Source organism: Schistocerca cancellata, chromosome 3 (genome assembly GCF_023864275.1).
Source record: "Schistocerca cancellata isolate TAMUIC-IGC-003103 chromosome 3, iqSchCanc2.1, whole genome shotgun sequence".
Classification (NCBI taxonomy): Eukaryota; Metazoa; Arthropoda; class Insecta; order Orthoptera; family Acrididae; genus Schistocerca; species Schistocerca cancellata.
The window spans coordinates 689,490,562-689,509,494 of NC_064628.1; the positions used below are offsets into that span (position 1 = coordinate 689,490,562).

The 18,933-nt window shown below is 43.8% G+C and overlaps 1 protein-coding gene across 1 annotated transcript in view; it reads right to left on the reverse strand.

Annotated features, from left to right (window-relative positions):
* Positions 1-18,933, reverse strand: part of LOC126175673 (sodium- and chloride-dependent GABA transporter 1-like) — a 159,183-nt gene that overhangs the window by 83,028 nt on the left and 57,222 nt on the right. The window contains exon 3 of the mRNA XM_049922597.1: positions 5,971-6,105. Coding sequence (XP_049778554.1) covers positions 5,971-6,105 — 135 coding nt within the window. The remainder of the gene's footprint in view (positions 1-5,970; positions 6,106-18,933) is intronic.

An 18,933-nucleotide genomic window follows, 5' to 3' on the forward strand; every position in this document is an offset into this window, starting at 1 on the left:
GTAAGGTCTTATACTTATTATTTGAAATTATTACTTTCGATTTTCTTTACTACTTTAAAATATATAATTGAAATTTTCTCACTGTTAGTTTGTACCGTATTGTTGCGTTGGTTGTCGTGTGTGTATTAACGTTCTGTTGGCACACCTTTACTGAAACAAATACTTAGTTTTTACTGTTGCGGTTAGCTAACGAGCAGGTATTGTCCAGTTGGACGGCTGATCGTTTAATATTACAAACTAATTCACTGATTTTGCTGTGCGTTATTCGGAATTTCGTAGCACCTCTTTTTCCGTTTCGCCTTTATCGTGTATGATTGCACTATTTTACATACGTTAGTCAAAATTCAAGTAAGCAGAGAATATAGGAAGTTATTTTTAAAAGTAACTTGTACATTTTTTCCCACTAGTCAGTTATTCACTTCGGAAACGACTGCCTTAACATTTTCTTGCTGCGATTAAGCTGAAGGGATCAAGATCAATATACAGGGTTGTCAGAAAATCTGAAGAGCTTGTAAGGGTGTTCCAGGGTAGGTTGTGCTGAGAGATAATTGTTAAAAATATTTCGATACGTTGTGCCGTTTCCGAGTTAATTATAATTGAAGTTAGCCAATCTGGACGTTGCGCTCGCAGATTCAATCAGCCCGCAATATACAATTAGTGTCAGATGTTCTCATAGCGCAGATGATAGAACACAAGACTGCTCAGCCTTTGGCTCGGGTTCGATCCTTACTGCCGTCTCATACCACTATCACTCTCTTGTTCGGTTTTATGAAGCCAAACGAAGAAGCGAATTTGTTTCTTGATAATTATTATTCAGCCCACCCTACCCTTCAACAACTTTACAAGCTTTTCATGTCATTTCTGAACACCCTTTATACGCATAGAAAATTAGTGAAGTGGGGACGATACAAAGTATTAAACAAAACTCAGCTGCACTAATTACCTTATTTTTTACTATCGATTTCGATCAATTTCAGACCAGTCCATGAGTTGTGAAAACTATTCAACCAATATTCAACAAGTGAAAGTGTCCTCATTCTGAAATGTTCTGTTATACTATAACGTGTGTTGTACTCAACATGTTCTCTGTCTTGGAATGTAAACTATCAATAACAATTATTGTATGGTTGAAATTTAAGGCAAAGTGTCACTATTACGAATTTCGTCAATTGCGATGGATAACAATAATTATTTTTGTTTTAAGTCATTACTATTAGACCACGGAATCTTTAATCTGGTAGTTCTGGGACGGGGAGCGGGATATTTTGAAATATAGGTTTCTGTTGTGTGTTGCTTGTTTTCCTGTTTTTTTTTTTTTTAATTTTGCAATGAGTAAAGGGACAAATCTCGTCCGTCATGTTGTTTTAGTACGATTCCCACGACAGCAGAAGGATTGGCGAGTCCTATGACATTATGTGGTTTCTGCTCTCACACAAATCTACGGTGGAGATTGCCAGCACTTTGAGAAGGAGGCGATAATTCTTTCCCCGCTCCTTTTCACTCTCCGCGGCGGTCTACGTTCTCATTTGTTTATGGTTGTCGACGACTATCGCGTTAAAGTCTCTGAACTAAATCCACTTGAGACGGGCTGCCACTATATTGTCTTCCATGTGTAGTGTTCTAGAGAGGGTAGATGCATCATTGCCATTAGCAAGGGCTAAAGACTGTGCCATTCCCACTTTCTTGGTTTTGCACGTGCATTCTACACTGAAGCGCCAAAGAAACTGGTATAGGATGCATATTCAAATACAGAGATATGTAAACAGGCAGAATACGCCGCTGCAGGTCGGCAACGCCTATATAATATAACAAGTGTATGGTACAGTTGTTAGATCGGTTTCTGCAGCTAAAATGGCAGGTTATCAAGATTTAAGTGAATTTGAACGTGGTGTTATGGTCGACGGAGGTGCGATGGGACACAGCATCTCCAAGGTAGTGATGAGGTGGGGGTTTTCCCGTGCGACCATTTCAAGAGTGTACCGTGAATATCAGGAATCCGGTAAACACCAAATCTCCGACATCGCTGCGGCCGGAAAAAGATCCTGCAAGAACGGGACCAACGACAACTGAAGAAAATCGTTCAACGTGACAGAAGTGCAACCCTTCCGCAAGTTACTGCACATTTCAGTGCTGGGCCATCAACAAATGTCAGTGTGGGAACCATTCAATGAAACATCATCGACATGGGATTTTGGAGCCGAAGGCCCACTCGTGTACCCTTGATGACTGCGTCACACAACGCTTTACGCCTCGCCTGGGCCCGTCATAACCGACATTGGACTGTTGATGACTGGAAACATGTTGCCTGGTCGAACGAGACTCGTTTCAAATTGTATCGAGCCGATGGAAGTGTACGGGTATGGAGACAACCTCATAAATCCATGGACCCTTCATGTCAGCAAGGGCTGTTCAAGCTGGTGGATGCTCTGTAATAGTGTGGGGCGTGTGCAGCTGGTGTGATATTGCACCCCTGATACGTCTGGATACGACTCTGACACGTGACACGTACGTAAGCGTCCTGTCTGATCACCTGCATCCATTCATGTCCATTGTGCATCCCGACGGACTTGGGTAATTCCAGCAGGACAATGCGACATCCCACACGTCCAGAAACGTTACAGAGTGGCTCCAGGAACACTTCTGCTGCCCACCAAACTCCCCAGACAAGAGCATATCTGGGATGCCTTGCAATGTGCTGTTCAGAAGAGACCTCCACCCCCTCGGATTTATGGACAGCACTGCATGATTCATGGTGTCAGTTTCCTCCAGCAGTTCTTCGGACATTAGTCGAGTCCATACCAAGTCATGCCGCTGTAGGCTGCATGCCCGTGTGGGCCCTACACGATATTAGGCAGGTGTACCAGTTTCAATGGCTCTTCAGTGTTTTTGCCCCGAACAAAGAGCTGGCTTACATCCAGATTCGTTTACAATAATAGAGGTCACTTACGCAATTACTGAAAGCTTCCACAACGCTATCTAAAGTCTCTTCTAGGCCACTCTTTCTTTCTTTCTTTTGCTGATGCCTTGCACCGCGGTTTCGCAGGGTTGGCACGGTTAGGAACGGATTTGGCACGGTTAGTTTTAAGGGATGGCCGGATGCCCTTCCTGCTGCCACCCCGTACCCCCCAGGACGGAATTAGTGTACCCCAGCTGTCTGCATCTAGTGTAATCCATTGAATAGTGCAAACGTGTTCAGATGTTTGCGAGTCGTGTAACTGAGGCGGAATGTGGGGACCAGCCCGGTATTCACCTCGCGGGATGTGGAAAACCGCTTAAAAACCACATCCAGGCTGGCCGACACACCGGCCACCGCCGGTAATCCGCCGGGCGGATTCGATCCGCGGCCGGCGCGCCTACCCAAGTCCATAGCAGGGCATTAGCGCTCTCGGCTAACGTGGTCTTCTAGGCTACTCCTTCCATTGAAATCTTCGCTTCATGCTCTGACTCCTGTCTCTACGTCACATACGGTACTTTCGATGAATCTGTCAACGTCCCTCTTAAACATACGAAGTGTCACTTCAGGAATGATCAATATTCAAGTATATGACAGGAACCGCATTCGAATCAAAAAAGTGCAGTAAACATGGGCTCTAAAATGCATACCGTAAGAGCTATGAGTACTTCTTCATCTTCGTTACTGTGAAACAAATCTCTTCCACTTCTACCGTATGCTTCCCAAATTTCGACAGGTGGTACTGTGGATCAAAACAAAAATAAGTCCAGTAAGTATGGGCTCTATATTCATATCATAATAGCTATAGCCACTTGGTCATCTTCGCTACTGTGAAACACATCTCTTCTACTACACAAGTGTGCATTTTATGGCCCATGTTTACTAGATATTTTTTCTTGTTTTGCTCCATGCCACCTCCTCCTAAAATATGAAAAATACTTATTTCACCGTATCGAAGATTAAGAACTGCTCATAGCTCTTAAGGTCTGCATTTTAGAGTAGTTCCAGTCATATCCCTGAATATTGACCATTACTTCTGGGGCACCCTGAAATTACAATTATTGAATACAGCGCTTACTACAATTATAAGAGTAGCGCGTTAGCTTGATTCACCAGTACAGTGAGTCAACATTACGTTTGATAAATGAAGTACGACAAATTTTAAACAGTACCCAATATGTTTGACTTGCTAGTATTTTATACATCTTCTTTAGAAAAAATTCACAAAATCAATTTCATTAATTACATCAGAAAGCTATAATTACGTAACGTATCAAGAATATGACTGGCTATGTCGTATCAAAACTTTATCTTGAAGGTCCTCTATGGTCTAGGCGTCATGAGATTTTTGCTGCTATGTCGTGAGTGAGGGGACTTGACCGTCTGGTGATGGGTTGGTGAGGACTTTGCTTGTGACCGTGAAAAGTATCTGTCAGGCAGAAAATACGGAGTGTCCGGACGGGCTGCCAACAGTTGACAGGTGGGTGGAACAACGGATGTCCCGTAGCAGTCCGCCTGCCAATGATCTGTTTATCTCAGAGGTAACAACAACCAAAAACCCAGTAAAAATGGCCTACCTAGTCAACCAGATTTATCTGTCCGCCTCTCTCTTTTTGTGTTCCACTACTTCACTCTGTCGGGAAGATTTCCTCCTCGACTTGAGATTCATATGAAAAGTCAGTCTTAGGGTTCCGTGCATCAGTCTGTAAAGACGGAGCCTTTGTAAGATTCCTTTGTTGACCATCTGTCTGTGTGTTCGACTGCTCAAAACCCTTTTTCTCAGGAACGGGTAGACGTATCAAGCTGAAATTTGTGTCAGGTACTAAGATCTATGGTACCTTGGCGGTGTAAGACATTGAAACTTATACTTGAATCCGATCATAAGGTACGATCATTTATCTCACGTTCTTTGATACCCGTAAACTCATTCATCAAAAGCCATAGCGTACCTCCCATTGGCCTAAAATCATGAAATTTGGCAAGAAGCTAGGCTTCACAGTACAACCAAAGGAAAAAATCCGGAAACTGCAAATTTGTAATTATATCATATAAAAAATTTGTCATTTGTTATCGGAGTGTCTAGCCGTTTGTCTGTTAAGACCTCTTTTTCTCAAGAATGGGTAGACTTATGAAGTTGAAATTTAAGTCACAATGGTAGTATAAAAATTTGAAGCTTCTAAGTAAATGCAATCAAAAGATACGGCCATTTATGTCACATATGTTGATACTCGCAAAATCACTTATCAAAAACTATAGGGTACTTATGATAATCTAGAATCTTGAAACTTGGCAAAAAGCACGGTCTTACAGTGCAAGTAAAAGAAAAAAATCCGAAAATTGTTAATTTATAATGATATCATGCGAAAAGAATGCTTCTTTGTCATTTGATAACCGACGTCAAACATGAAATTGAAACAATCAGTAGTTCTGCATTCAGGCTGACTCGGTCGCGATGGTAACAGTAAAACATCAGGCAAGACATCACTTTGTTGCTCATATGACGCGTTTTGGAATTTATCCGTCTTCAGATAGTCAGCGAATGGTTACTTCACATACATTTGAAATACCATATCTACGTGCCGTAATCTCTCTTGGATGTCTGATGATGGATAAATTATGAAACGTATCATATGAAGAATAACGTCATTCCTTGCCCGATGTTTGACTTCCATCATTGCGACCCAGTCAGCCTGAATGGAGAACTGTTGATTAGTATAATGGTCGTCTGCCTCCTGCATGACTCTATGTCACACTTATATTCTTCAAATTAAAACATTCTCGAAAATATTGGTACCACTGGGACAGATGTCTTGCCCGTATCAATATCGATAACAGGCAAAAATGTCGAGATCATCGATTCCAGGAATTGATGAACTGTTTATAAATATAATTAAGTTTGTACAGAACCTTCAGTGCGCGAGTCCTACTCGCACCTGGCCAATTTTTTATCTAAAATACTGAAACATTTGTGGAGCCTAAATGACTTAGTGGTAGGGAGTAGCAGAGGCAGCATTCACCTTGCAGGATGGGCACAAGCTGCCCCACGAGCGTCATGCCGCCGGCTCCCAGGTACTGCCCGATGGCCACCTCCTGGAAGAAGATGGGCATGCCGCAGAACACCATGGCGATCGCGTACGTCACCAGGAACGCTCCTGAAACACAAAGCACAATATCGGACTGTCAACGCTTGTTATAGCTAGCACGTGCGGTTTAGCGATACTGTGAAACTTCGGCAGATGCTGTAGATTTCTACTAAAAGTACCACCCATATGAAAATATTTTTTGAAACTGGGATGCAAGGCCTATAAATCCACTTTTATATGAACTAAGACAAAAACAGTGCAACAGTGCACAGATCTCGATCGCTTTAAATGAACTACTTGCAGTCTACACTTAAAAGAATCACGTGTCCTCGTAATTCTTCCAAGTATGCAACATTAAGCAGAGGTCCAGATCGAAAAGCAGCAACATATATAATTTAGAATGATTACGACAATTTGGGCAAGCCATTCATACTATTTCAGCTATAGTGAATTCTCTGTCTGTCAGTGGTCCGTAAATCATGACGACAGTTACAGTTGTGACATGGAATCCGTTAATGGCTTAGAAAAAGCAGTTCACCTTTTATCTACGAATACACCACTTGCAGTTAAGTAAATCCAGCACTAAAGAAAGTACAGGGCGTTTCCACGATGACGATACTAATCCCCAGGGATGATGGGGAAGGGTAAATGTGTAAGATTAGGAAACTATCTTCCAAATGTGATTGAGTTGAAAATTGTAAGCGAAAATGAGAAAATTCCAGATCTACTGATGGTCTGATGATGAGTTTGAAAACATAAGAAAAAATAATTTTGCGATGATTTTATTTATTTGCAGAACTGGTTTTCAAACTGGCGTCCCTTAGATCTTATTCATGCGTAAAATGGTCTGACAATGTTGTAACGTACGCATTCGAACAACTCCGCTACTGATCGAGCAATGTCAAAGGCAGAGAGAATTCTTGCCAGGAGATTCTGTTCCGTCTCGACGGCTGTCTCTTCCATAATAGTTTTCATTTGACCCCACAAGATGAAATCCAAGGGGCGCAGACCAGTTGAACGAGCTGGTCACGAAACAGAATTCCCCCTTTCTATCCACCTTCAGGTAACGTTTGACGCCTATATGCCTTGCGCATTAGCACAAGCACTGAATTCACACTGATCTCAATACACACACTAAGCCTCCTTAAGTTTGGTCATGGGCACATTGTTCCAGAAAGAAATTAAAAGTAGCACCGATACTTAGGATACGACCATGCTCTTCAGGATGAGTCCCTCGTTTGAGAAAGAGAGAGAGAGAGAGAGAAGGAGTGATTAAAGATAACGACACGTCTTCCTTAAGTTTATTCTAAATTTTCTTCCTTGAGTATGGGCTTACTTGGCGTGTCCCTACACTATGACAAAAATGGTTCAAATGGCTCTGAGCACTATGGGACTTAACACCTGAGGTCATCAGTCCCCTAGAACTTATAACTACTTAAACCTAACTAACCTAAGGACATCACACACACCCATGCACTTGGCAGGATTCGAACCTGCGACCATAGCGGTCGCGCGGCTCCAGACTGAAGCGCCTAGAACCGCTCGGCCACACCGGCCGGCCACTACGACAGTTTCTAAGAATATGGTAAACATGGTACATTACACCAAGGTTAGAGCTCGCCTTCTAATCTACGTCATAAGAGACGAAGTAGTAATTTCGTTGGACCTGTAGCTTTGTTAATCACCTGGACCGGTCTAGGAAGACATGAGAATTCTAAAATTGGATGTGTTGAGGGGGAATTTATCACCACTGTTCTAAAAAACGAACCCGCTTGTCTTCACAATGCAAGACCTTGCTCGCTCGATCATGATGTATTTGGAAAGGTATGAGGAGTACTTTCAGGTACAAACCATTGAGATGCTTGGTGTTCGTGACTGTGACTGCCTTGAAGTAGTGAACCTAAAACACCGGGAATGTAAGTCTTGGGCTAGGAGTGATACACAGAGGATGGGGATATGAAAGCGATGATTGAGGCTACTGCCAAGCTATCTGGGAACCAGATACAGGACGTGAACTCATGATGACGCCATATCAGTAGAAGAAATTAGCGGACCAGGAAAGGAAGACACCGCGTAATATGGGTCTAACTCTTGCCAGTTTATTAAGTGTTCAGCGACCTGATTTAGCTCGTTAATGATCTGAGACAGCTGGTTAGTTGGCCGATTTAGCTAAGCAGCACAATGGCCAGAACGAATAGTGTGTGGCTCTCTGAAGTGTTCCCAGCGAACTTCCCATTGACGTCACTGCCCACTGACGTCACTGTACATCACCTCTATATCATTAGAGTTAAATATACATTAGTCAGTTTTTTTCCATTCGTGGCACACGCCAGGTGCAAGCCATTTCGGCGACTTGCGTGCCAACTGTGTGTTTAGCGTACTTAGCTGTGATAAGTACGTGGAGTGTAATGCATATGTGATGTTCATGATAACGAGGGAGAAGGGTGGCGGAGAAACCCGTTGCTAGTACAGAATATGCTTTGTCGAACAGCACCAATGTTGTCTTCAGGCTTAACGTAGCAGTCCGACTGACAGATCGCCGCTATGTACAGCCACATCATGTCTTCACTTCTTGAGATGTTGCAGGGAGGTTTGAAATTTAATCCAGAACGTTGGCGCAGCGACTGGCGATCAGGAGTTGAAGACATGCGCAGAAAAACGGGCTAACTGTCAAATGTAAAAACTTAGAGATAAGTATTGCCATCTGTTGCTGGGTATGGGAACTATCAAAATTGACATTGGTCTCACCCCTAAATATCATTTAGGGTGAGACCAATGTCAACATCGATAGTTCTCCTACCCAGCAACTGATGGCAGCGCTTATCTCTGAGCTTTTACATTTGAGGGTTAGCCCGTTTTTCCGCGCATGTCTTTAATTGTGCTTCACGACATCTCTCTCCCCTTCCCTCCCTGCCAATTACGAATCCACCTTCGCACCCAACTCAAGCTTGAGTGGTGGCAGCAGGGCGAATTTTAATAATATTCATCTGATGGGTCTCAGATTTCTGTTGTTTAGTCAGTCGTATATTTAAATAGCAACGCACAATAACAGAGCGTTTCTGGAGTCGTGCTTTCATTATGCTCATAAGCAAAGAAAAAAAATGGCTCTGAGCACTATGGGACTTAACTTCTGAGGTCATCAGTCCCCTATAACTTAGAACTACTTAAACCTAACTAACCTAAGGACACCACACACATCCATGCCCGAGGCAGGATTCGAACCTGTGACCTTAGCGATCGCGCGGTTCCAGACTGTAGCTCCTTGAACCGCTCGGCCACTACGGCCGGCTTCAGCAAAGAAGCCAGCACGAGTGGTCGCAGATTTGTTTGAAGGACGGGAAGGAGTCACGGCAGTATTGAAAAACCTGACATGGCAGACATTTGAAGATGGTGCCAACTATGCCGCGAAAGCATGATTACTAAGTTTCAATAACTACTATTTAAGAGAAGAATCTATGAATCAGTCCCCTAGGTATCACTCCCAAAGGGACCGCAGACATGAGATTAGACTAATTACAGAGTGCTGAGAGGGAGTGAAACAGTCTCTCCACATTCCATAGTTAGTTAGTTTCATGTTACAAGTACCATTTTGCACGATAAATCGTAATGATGTTGATCGAGTCATTTTACATTCACATCATAAATTAATTTGTACATATGCTTACGAGCTGAACATTTCTAAGCCTCTTTCATTAAGAAAAAGTAATATATAGAAGTGAGTTAGTAGTCCATACCCACCACCTTTTACACATTACTATAATAGAAATTCTTCTACGGAGTAGAAGGCGTTATCGAGCAGAAACGTTCTCGGTTTGTTTTCGGATTTTACTTTGCTTTCTGTCAGAAATTTTATTTCACTGGGCAAGCGATCAAAAATGTTAGTTGCAGCATTATACACTCCTTTTCCCCTAAAGATAACCTTAATGTGGGGCAATGAATGTAATTTTTGCTTCTGGTATTGTAATTATGTACATCTTTGTTCCATTTGAACTTTAATGGGTTATGTACAACAAACTTCATGAGGAAATAAATATACTGTAAAGCAACAATGATAATGCCCAATTCCTTAAACAGATGTCTACAAGATGATCGAGACTGAGCATCACATATCATTCTTACAACACGTTTTTGAGTAATGAAGACCCACTCTTAAATATAAGTTATCCCAGAAAATTATTCCACGTTACATTATAAATGAAATTGTGTGAAATATGTCAACTGATTTGTCTCTCTCCGAGATTTCGATGATTCTAAGCACAAATGTGGCTGAAGTAAGTTGTTTTAGGAGTTCCAACATGTGCGTTTCCCAGTTTAAATTCTCATAGATATTAACAACAAAGAATTTTGAAGTTTCCACCCTACTTGTTATTTCCTCGCCATGTGTTACACTTATTTTTTGTGTAGTACCCTTAGATGTGCAGAACTGAACATGCTTGTCTTTTTAAAATTGAGGGTGAGACCATTCGCAGAAACTCAGTCAATGGTAATTTTAAGAACTATGTTTACCATTTCTTCTGTTCTGTATACATGCTTATATTAATTGCAACACTAGTGACGTCTGTAAAAATAACTAAATCTGCTTGTTGTATATTGAACCGAAGATCTTTTACGTACATGAGGAACAACAGTGGATCTAAGACTGAGCCTTGGGAAAATCCATAGGTGATTTCTCTCCAGTCAGAATTATGCCCCTCTACTATATTGGTTGATTTAGCAAGTACACCTTTCTTTTAGTTACATATGACATTACCCATTGGTTGGTTATACCATCAATCCCATAAAACTCAATTTTATCTAGGACAGTACTGTGATTCACACAGTCAAATGCCTGATATAGGTCGCAGAAAATACCAACCGGCGCCATTCAATTATTTAATGCTCACAAAATCTGGTGAGTGAACATGTAAATTGTATTCTAAGTACAGCCACTATTTCGAAACTGAACCATGCTTTCAGATGTTCTGTGTCCTTCAATAAACATACAGCAAACATAGAGTGCCCAAGATTTTCCTTGACCTGTTACTTTTACACCGAAATACGCGAGGTACACTTGCCTCACGAACTATGTTACATGTCTTTTTTACCTTAACTCCATTAACTCCCCACAAACGGAACAAAATAAATGTACAGACTTTTTACAGCCCCTTGAGGCCATTTTGGAGCACTGTATACTTGCCTTTTTAGCGTATATCCGCCGACACAAACACTTTTGATCGCGAGGAAACGTCATACGAACGGTTGCGCCGACACTGACAATTGAGATGTACAACACGTTTAGAGGCGAAAGTGCTGCCATCTGCCGGTTTATGATGTCAACGATTCGTTTTCATCATCAACCGACAGATAAAAGCATTTCCTATGTATTTAAATCAGTCAAACACGTCTTATTTCTGTGATTTTTTTAAAGTACATTTTGACAAACTGTAATTTGCAAAAGTTTTGACGAAATGGAAAAAAACTAAGGGCATTTATGGATTCAGCGCACAAACATATATAGGAATCCATCAACAGAACATGATGCAGCAGAAAAAATGCAGGCATGTGTAATCTGCGTTGACGGCTGTTCACAACTGTAGCGTGGGGATTCTCATCAGTCCAAACACGGACATTGCGAAGATTTAGCATTTCGTCTCTGGTGAAATAGGTTTCATCCGTGAAAATTTGATACGCAGGGAAGTTAGGACCGACTGTAAGGCGCTGCAGGAACCATTGGCTGAACGGGACACGAGGTCAAAAGACACCATGGGCCAAAGCATGCATTGTATGGGGTGTAGCTGCATTTCCAGTAATACTCCGCGAAGCATTCATTTCATATGCAACTGATCGAGTGCTGATTGCAGATGCTTCATCCACTCGAATAAGCGATGTATTTTCTAACTCGTGAGTCCGTGTAGTTCGTTGTCCTGTGGTACCAACTGCACTCTTTCACTTTATCGTTCGGACAGTCTTGGAAACATTGTGTGGGCCTGTGGTCTTCTTCTCGGATATTTGGTCTTGTACAGTCTTCCCATTTCTCTGTTGCTTCAATTTGCTTGCCCTTACACAAAAAATATGTTCCAAGTTCCATTAGCGGGTATAACTGCATTTGATTAGGGCCGATCGACGTTAGTACTTCAACCTGTATGCAAAGAATGTAGCCTACTACAGTACCGACATTGCACGCCAGGACTAGCCATGTCATTACATACTACACCATCTGCATCGGATTAGTTACGTTATTACCCATCTCATTGGAAGTGCCTACCCTCAAATCTTAGCAACAACAATATTGGTGCACGTATTCCATTGTCAGAGCTATCGGAACGACTTTCGCTTGTAACTCCCACCTCGATCGTTTCCAGACCAGGGTCCTTACTTCAGATTTATCCATTTACCCTTTTCTGTCATTCCTAAAAGTCTGTAATATCATCACTGTAACACCCTGTATTATGGACGATGAAGAAAATTATTTGCTCCAGACTTACGCGAAGCGCAGAAAAACAGTCAGCACCACGTTTTTGAGCCGAGAGAATGAGGGTGTGTTGAACATATTAATTAACAGCCATTTCATCGACAACCAAAAGACATTCAAAGTGTATTTCAGATCTACTCGTCGTCAGTTTCCATCGCTTCCGAACTTTGTGGAAGAGAACCTGAGGTCAGACGCTTGCGACGAGGCCAAGTTATCAATATCAGCTGCTGGAAAACTGGTCGTTACTCTGAGGTCAATAAATTAAATGATGTTATGGCATTACTAGCCGTGGGAACCCATTTGGAGTTGTTCTTTAGTTACGAAGATGAGTTGAAAAGATGAGGGCAACACAAACACCCAGTTCACGAGCAACGAAAATCTCTCTGACCCGGTCGGTTATCGAACCTGGGACTCTGCTACCCAGAGTCAGCAGCGCAAACCACTATACCACCAGCTGCGAACTGAGGTAAATAGAATACAATGAAACAGGGTACAGAGTGATCCAGAAGTTCGGTAACCTGTGAAAATGCACTACTTCAAGGAATAATGGAGGCAGAGAGATAAAAAATGACAGACGTGCCTGAAATGACATAGAATTTTATCGAAACCAAAAACGTGTGCGAAAGCTGGCCAACAGATGGCACTGGACAGCAACACGTCAGTACTGTTGCATGTATAAAATGAGCTGTAGAGAAAGGTGTTAGATCATCCCTAGCCTGGTTGATGAACGCTTGTTGGAAAGTACGATTTTTTGCAGGATAGCACTCCACCCCATATTGCTACACGTGTGAAAGATCTCTTGTGGACATCGTGCTGAGCCGCCAAGTCCGTCATGCTTGGCCTCCCAGGTTCCCAGACGTCAGTCTATGTGATTAGTGGTTGTGGGGTTACCTGAACTGGCAAGTCTACCGCGGTCGTCCAACCTCATTAAGGATACCAACAGACAACACCGACAACAACTTCTCAGAAAACCTACTGATATGCTGTATATTGCTGTTCACTTCGACTACAGGTATTGTTGATGAATGACACCGACGTATTGACCATCTGTTAGAAATAACACTGTCTTTGCTAAGAAAACAATTGTTATGCTAATTATTGCTTTTGTATCACATGAAACGCCGTCAATTGGTCATTTGGTAAACTGTTTTGGTTTCAATGAAACCCTATGTCATTTTATGCGTGTACCGTATGCCAATTTTTACCACTCTACCTACATTATTCCATGAGGTATTGAATTTTCAAATGTTACCGGACTTTTGGGTCATCCTGTACATTGTGTGAAAGGTGATTTCTTATAGTTCTTACTAATAACGTCATACTGTAATAACTAACTTACATATTGCTAATAATGCTGTATTTTGAATTTTAATAATGTTGGATTATAACGTATTAGAACTATGGTGTATTAAAACGTATAACTGAAAATGTTATCAGCATAAATGATAAATAACGCTAATAAAAACAAGTAATGAAAAACAAACGAATGAAAAACATAATACGGTGTCTTATCCATAAACAGTTGCCTACGCTAGCATTACAGGGTGTTTCAAAAAGGACTTCACAACTTTAAAAATTCATATAAATTTGTTGAGAGAAGATATATAGCTGGGTTTAGTGTTATTTTGTAGGGAAACACATAAAGATTTTTTACCTTAAACTGAAGATGTTGTATGTGGCTTCCGTTGGTGTACCTGCACACATCCATCGGAAGTCAATTTCTTCCCAAACTCGCTGGAGCATTGCAAGTGTAAATTGCTCAGTGGCGGCGTGAATTCTTGCTCCAAGTTCAGATAGAGAAGCCGGCACAGGAGGTACAAACACAATATCCTTGATGAAACCCCAAACAAGAAATCGAGTGGTGTCAGGCCTGGGGAACGTGGGGGCCATGCAATTGGCGCATCACGGCCAATCCATTGACGTGGAAAGCGGTCACTGAGAAAATCCCGGACGTCAGCCAGGTAATGGGGTGGTGCACCAGCTTGCATGAAGTAAACATTTCGTTCTTGGTCATCCTCATCGATATGTGGTATCAAATATTGATGTAACATATCCAGGTACACTATCCCACTGATGGTTCTCTCACGGAAAAAATGGGCCATACCGTTTATTCTTGCTCAATGCACAAAAAAACGTTGAGTTTAGGGCTATCACGAACATATTGCAATGTTTGATGTGGATTTTCACTGCCCCAAATCCTACAGTTATGTGTGTTGTCATTGCCACTTGAGTGAAAAGTCGACTCGTCAGAAAAGATGATTTTGCCCAAGAAATGTTAATCCTCATGTAACCGATTTAACATATCCACACAGTAGTTCTTGCGAGCAATTTTATCAGTGTCTTTTATTGCTTGTACGATCGTCAATCTATATGGTTCCAAATGCAAACCGTTTCTCAACACATTCCAAACAGTCGTAGGTGGGATTTGCAGTTCGCGAGATGAACGCAGGCTCAGTTTCGTAGGGCTGCTGACAAAACGTTGTCTCAATCGTTCAACGACGTCGTCAGATGTGCTTGGACGACCTGATGATTTCCTTTCCCATGTCTTACCGAACAACCTGTTTCTACAAAACATTTATGCCACTCATGAACTGTAAGCCTGCTAGGAGGATCTTTAGCGTACTTGGTACAGCAATTATGCTGAACTGTTGTCGCCGAATTCGATTCTTCCAGACAAAACACACAGTTAGCACGCTCGGGTCCAGTGAAGGCAGCCATCTTTAACGCAACTGCCGCTAGCGCTCCTCACGGTGCGATTCGGCACTAGCGAACTATGCGAGACAAAATTTGATGTGTTTCCCTACAAATTGTCACTACAATCACCTCTGTAGATACTATGAATTAATTTATATGAATTTTCAAAGTTGTAAAGTCCTTTTTGAAACACCCTGTATTTCATTTCAGATTCCCTATTTCTCTTATTGACAACTTTCCTCTAGTTTTGTCCAACCACGTCTTTCTTGGTGTATATTTAAAGTTTGAATTCATCTAGTCCCGTACAAATATACACTCCTGGAAATTGAAATAAGAACACCGTGAATTCATTGTCCCAGGAAGGGGAAACTTTATTGACACATTCCTGGGGTCAGATACATCACATGATCACACTGACAGAACCACAGGCACATAGACACAGGCAACAGAGCATGCACAATGTCGGCACTAGTACAGTGTATATCCACCTTTCGCAGCAATGCAGGCTGCTATTCTCCCATGGAGACGATCGTAGAGATGCTGGATGTAGTCCTGTGGAACGGCTTGCCATGCCATTTCCACCTGGCGCCTCAGTTGGACCAGCGTTCGTGCTGGACGTGCAGACCGCGTGAGACGACGCTTCATCCAGTCCCAAACATGCTCAATGGGGGACAGATCCGGAGATCTTGCTGGCCAGGGTAGTTGACTTACACCTTCTAGAGCACGTTGGGTGGCACGGGATACATGCGGACGTGCATTGTCCTGTTGGAACAGCAAGTTCCCTTGCCGGTCTAGGAATGGTAGAACGATGGGTTCGATGACGGTTTGGATGTACCGTGCACTATTCAGTGTCCCCTCGACGATCACCAGTGGTGTACGGCCAGTGTAGGAGATCGCTCCCCACACCATGATGCCGGGTGTTGGCCCTGTGTGCCTCGGTCGTATGCAGTCCTGATTGTGGCGCTCACCTGCACGGCGCCAAACACGCATACGACCATCATTGGCACCAAGGCAGAAGCGACTCTCATCGCTGAAGACGACACGTCTCCATTCGTCCCTCCATTCACGCCTGTCGCGACACCACTGGAGGCGGGCTGCACGATGTTGGGGCGTGAGCGGAAGACGGCCTAACGGTGTGCGGGACCGTAGCCCAGCTTCATGGAGACGGTTGCGAATGGTCCTCGCCGATACCCCAGGAGCAACAGTGTCCCTAATTTGCTGGGAAGTGGCGGTGCGGTCCCCTACGGCACTGCGTAGGATCCTACGGTCTTGGCGTGCATCCGTGCGTCGCTGCGGTCCGGTCCCAGGTCGACGGGCACGTGCACCTTCCGCCGACCACTGGCGACAACATCGATGTACTGTGGAGACCTCACGCCCCACGTGTTGAGCAATTCGGCGGTACGTCCACCCGGCCTTCCGCATGCCCACTATACGCCCTCGCTCAAAGTCCGTCAACTGCACATACAATTCACGTCCACGCTGTCGCGACATGCTACCAGTGTTAAAGACTGCGATGGAGCTCCGTATGCCACGGCAAACTGGCTGACACTGACGGCGGCGGTGCACAAATGCTGCGCAGCTGGCGCCATTCGACGGCCAACACCGCGATTCCTGGTGTGTCCGCTGTGCCGTGCGTGTGATCATTGCTTGTACAGCCCTCTCGCAGTGTCCGGAGCAAGTATGGTGGGTCTGACACACCGGTGTCAATGTGTTCTTTTTTCCATTTCCAGGAGTGTATGTACAGACACGACATCAATTAACAGTTCATCTTCCTCGCCACTGAAGTGCACTTGTAGGTTTTAGCACTTTTTGTAGCTATATAACACGAAAACGTTACCTGAGTTGCAGCAATTGTTTCACCAGAACACAGCGTACAACGCATTAGACCACAACCAGTGGGTCTGTCTCGCCTGGGGTAAAGCGCTGGCGCACTGCGCATTGCGTTCTGTCAGAAAACACCTTTACTGTTTTGCCACAGTCGAGGGGACGATGTACTACGCCAGGCACATTTCGTGCTACGCGGCGCAAAATACCTGCACCTAGGAAACCGGACTTAATACGTGATAAAATGCGAAATACCCTCTGCCATACACTTCACAATGGTTTGTAGAGTATGCATGCCGACGTAGTACTGGCTCTCCATGTTCGCCAGAATGTCTTCCTTTCAACTGAACTATTTCGCTCTTCTTGTTACTTAGAGTTCACTGGTCAGACCATTGTATTACACGTTCCTGACACATTAATGTGACCAGAGCCTACGTTCGACGCAAACGCGCAACACCTACTCACAGACAGCAGGTGGCAGCACGAGCAGTGGAGGACATACAAAGCATTTCGGGGGACTTAAAAAACAGTGCAGACGTTTTAGTAAGGCGGAAACGGAGAGATTTATTTGACGTCCGAAAGAATATGAGCATTGACTTCCGGTTAAGGATGGAAGCATTTCCAAAATGGCTAGTCTGTAAACTGCTCACATGCCGCCGTGGTTAAAGTATACCGTACATGGCAAAATGGCGCTATGCAGAACCAGCGGCGAGCCTGCTGCCGTGCACCACGGCCCATAGATGACAAAAGTGAACAATGGCTGCGGAGATGTGTTCGGACGAACAGACATGCAACTGTTGATCAACTGGCCGCGCTGATGAACTAAGGGGTGACAAAATCTCTCCTCAACACCCGTTCAGCAAACGTTGCTGTGTGTTGGCCTGTGCAGCAAGGGCCTGGTTCATCCACCCATGCTGACTGCTGTTTGCAGCGACGAAGGCTGGAATTTGCACGTCAATACCGCAGCTGGACTTTCAATGACTGATGACAGGTGGCCTTCCCAGATAAATCACGTCTTTTGCTTCATCGGACAGGTGGTCGTTGATGTGTAAGGCGTGAAACGTCTGAAAGCAAACAGTTGGTCTCCAACAGTTGGACCAGAGGACTCAGCACATTCCACGTAAATACAGGCCACAACATTATGGATCCGCTACAGTCGCAGGTTCCAATCCTGCCTCGGGCATGGATGTGTGTGATGTCCTTAGGTTAGTTAGGTTTAATTAGTTCTAAGTTCTAGGCGTCTGATGACCTCAGAAGTTAAGTTGCATAGTGCTCAGAGCCATTTGAACCATTTGAACATTATGGATCCACTACCAGCTTGCACATTGCATTGTTGACAACTTGGGTCCATGGCTTCGTGGGGTCTGCGCCACAGTCGAACCCTACCATCATCTCTTACCAACTGAAATAGGGACTCATCTGACCTGAGTTTGGGTTTTCAGTCGTTTACAGCCCAACCAATATGTCCGCAGCTCGTAGTCTAGTGGCTAGCGTTGCTGTCTCTGGATCACGGGATCTCGAGTTCGATTCCCGGCCGGGTCGGGTATTTTCTCCGTCCGGGGAGTGGATGTTTGTGTTGTCCTCATCATTCGGGCCGTGGTGAGACTGTAAATGGAAAGATTTGGAACTTAGGGCGCTGATGACCACAATGTTGAGCGCCCCACAAACCAACAAATGGCTCTGAGCACTATGGGACTCAACTGTTGAGGTCATTAGTCCCCTAGAACTTAGAACTAGTTAAACCTAACTAACCTAAGGACATCACAAACATCCATGCCCGAGGCAGGATTCGAACCTGCGACCGTAGCGGTCTTGCGGTTCCAGACTGCAGCGCCTTTAACCACAAACCAACATCATCGTCGTCTAACCGATATAGTCACGAGCCCAGGAGAGACACTGCAGGCGTTACCAAAGGCACTCTCGTCCAT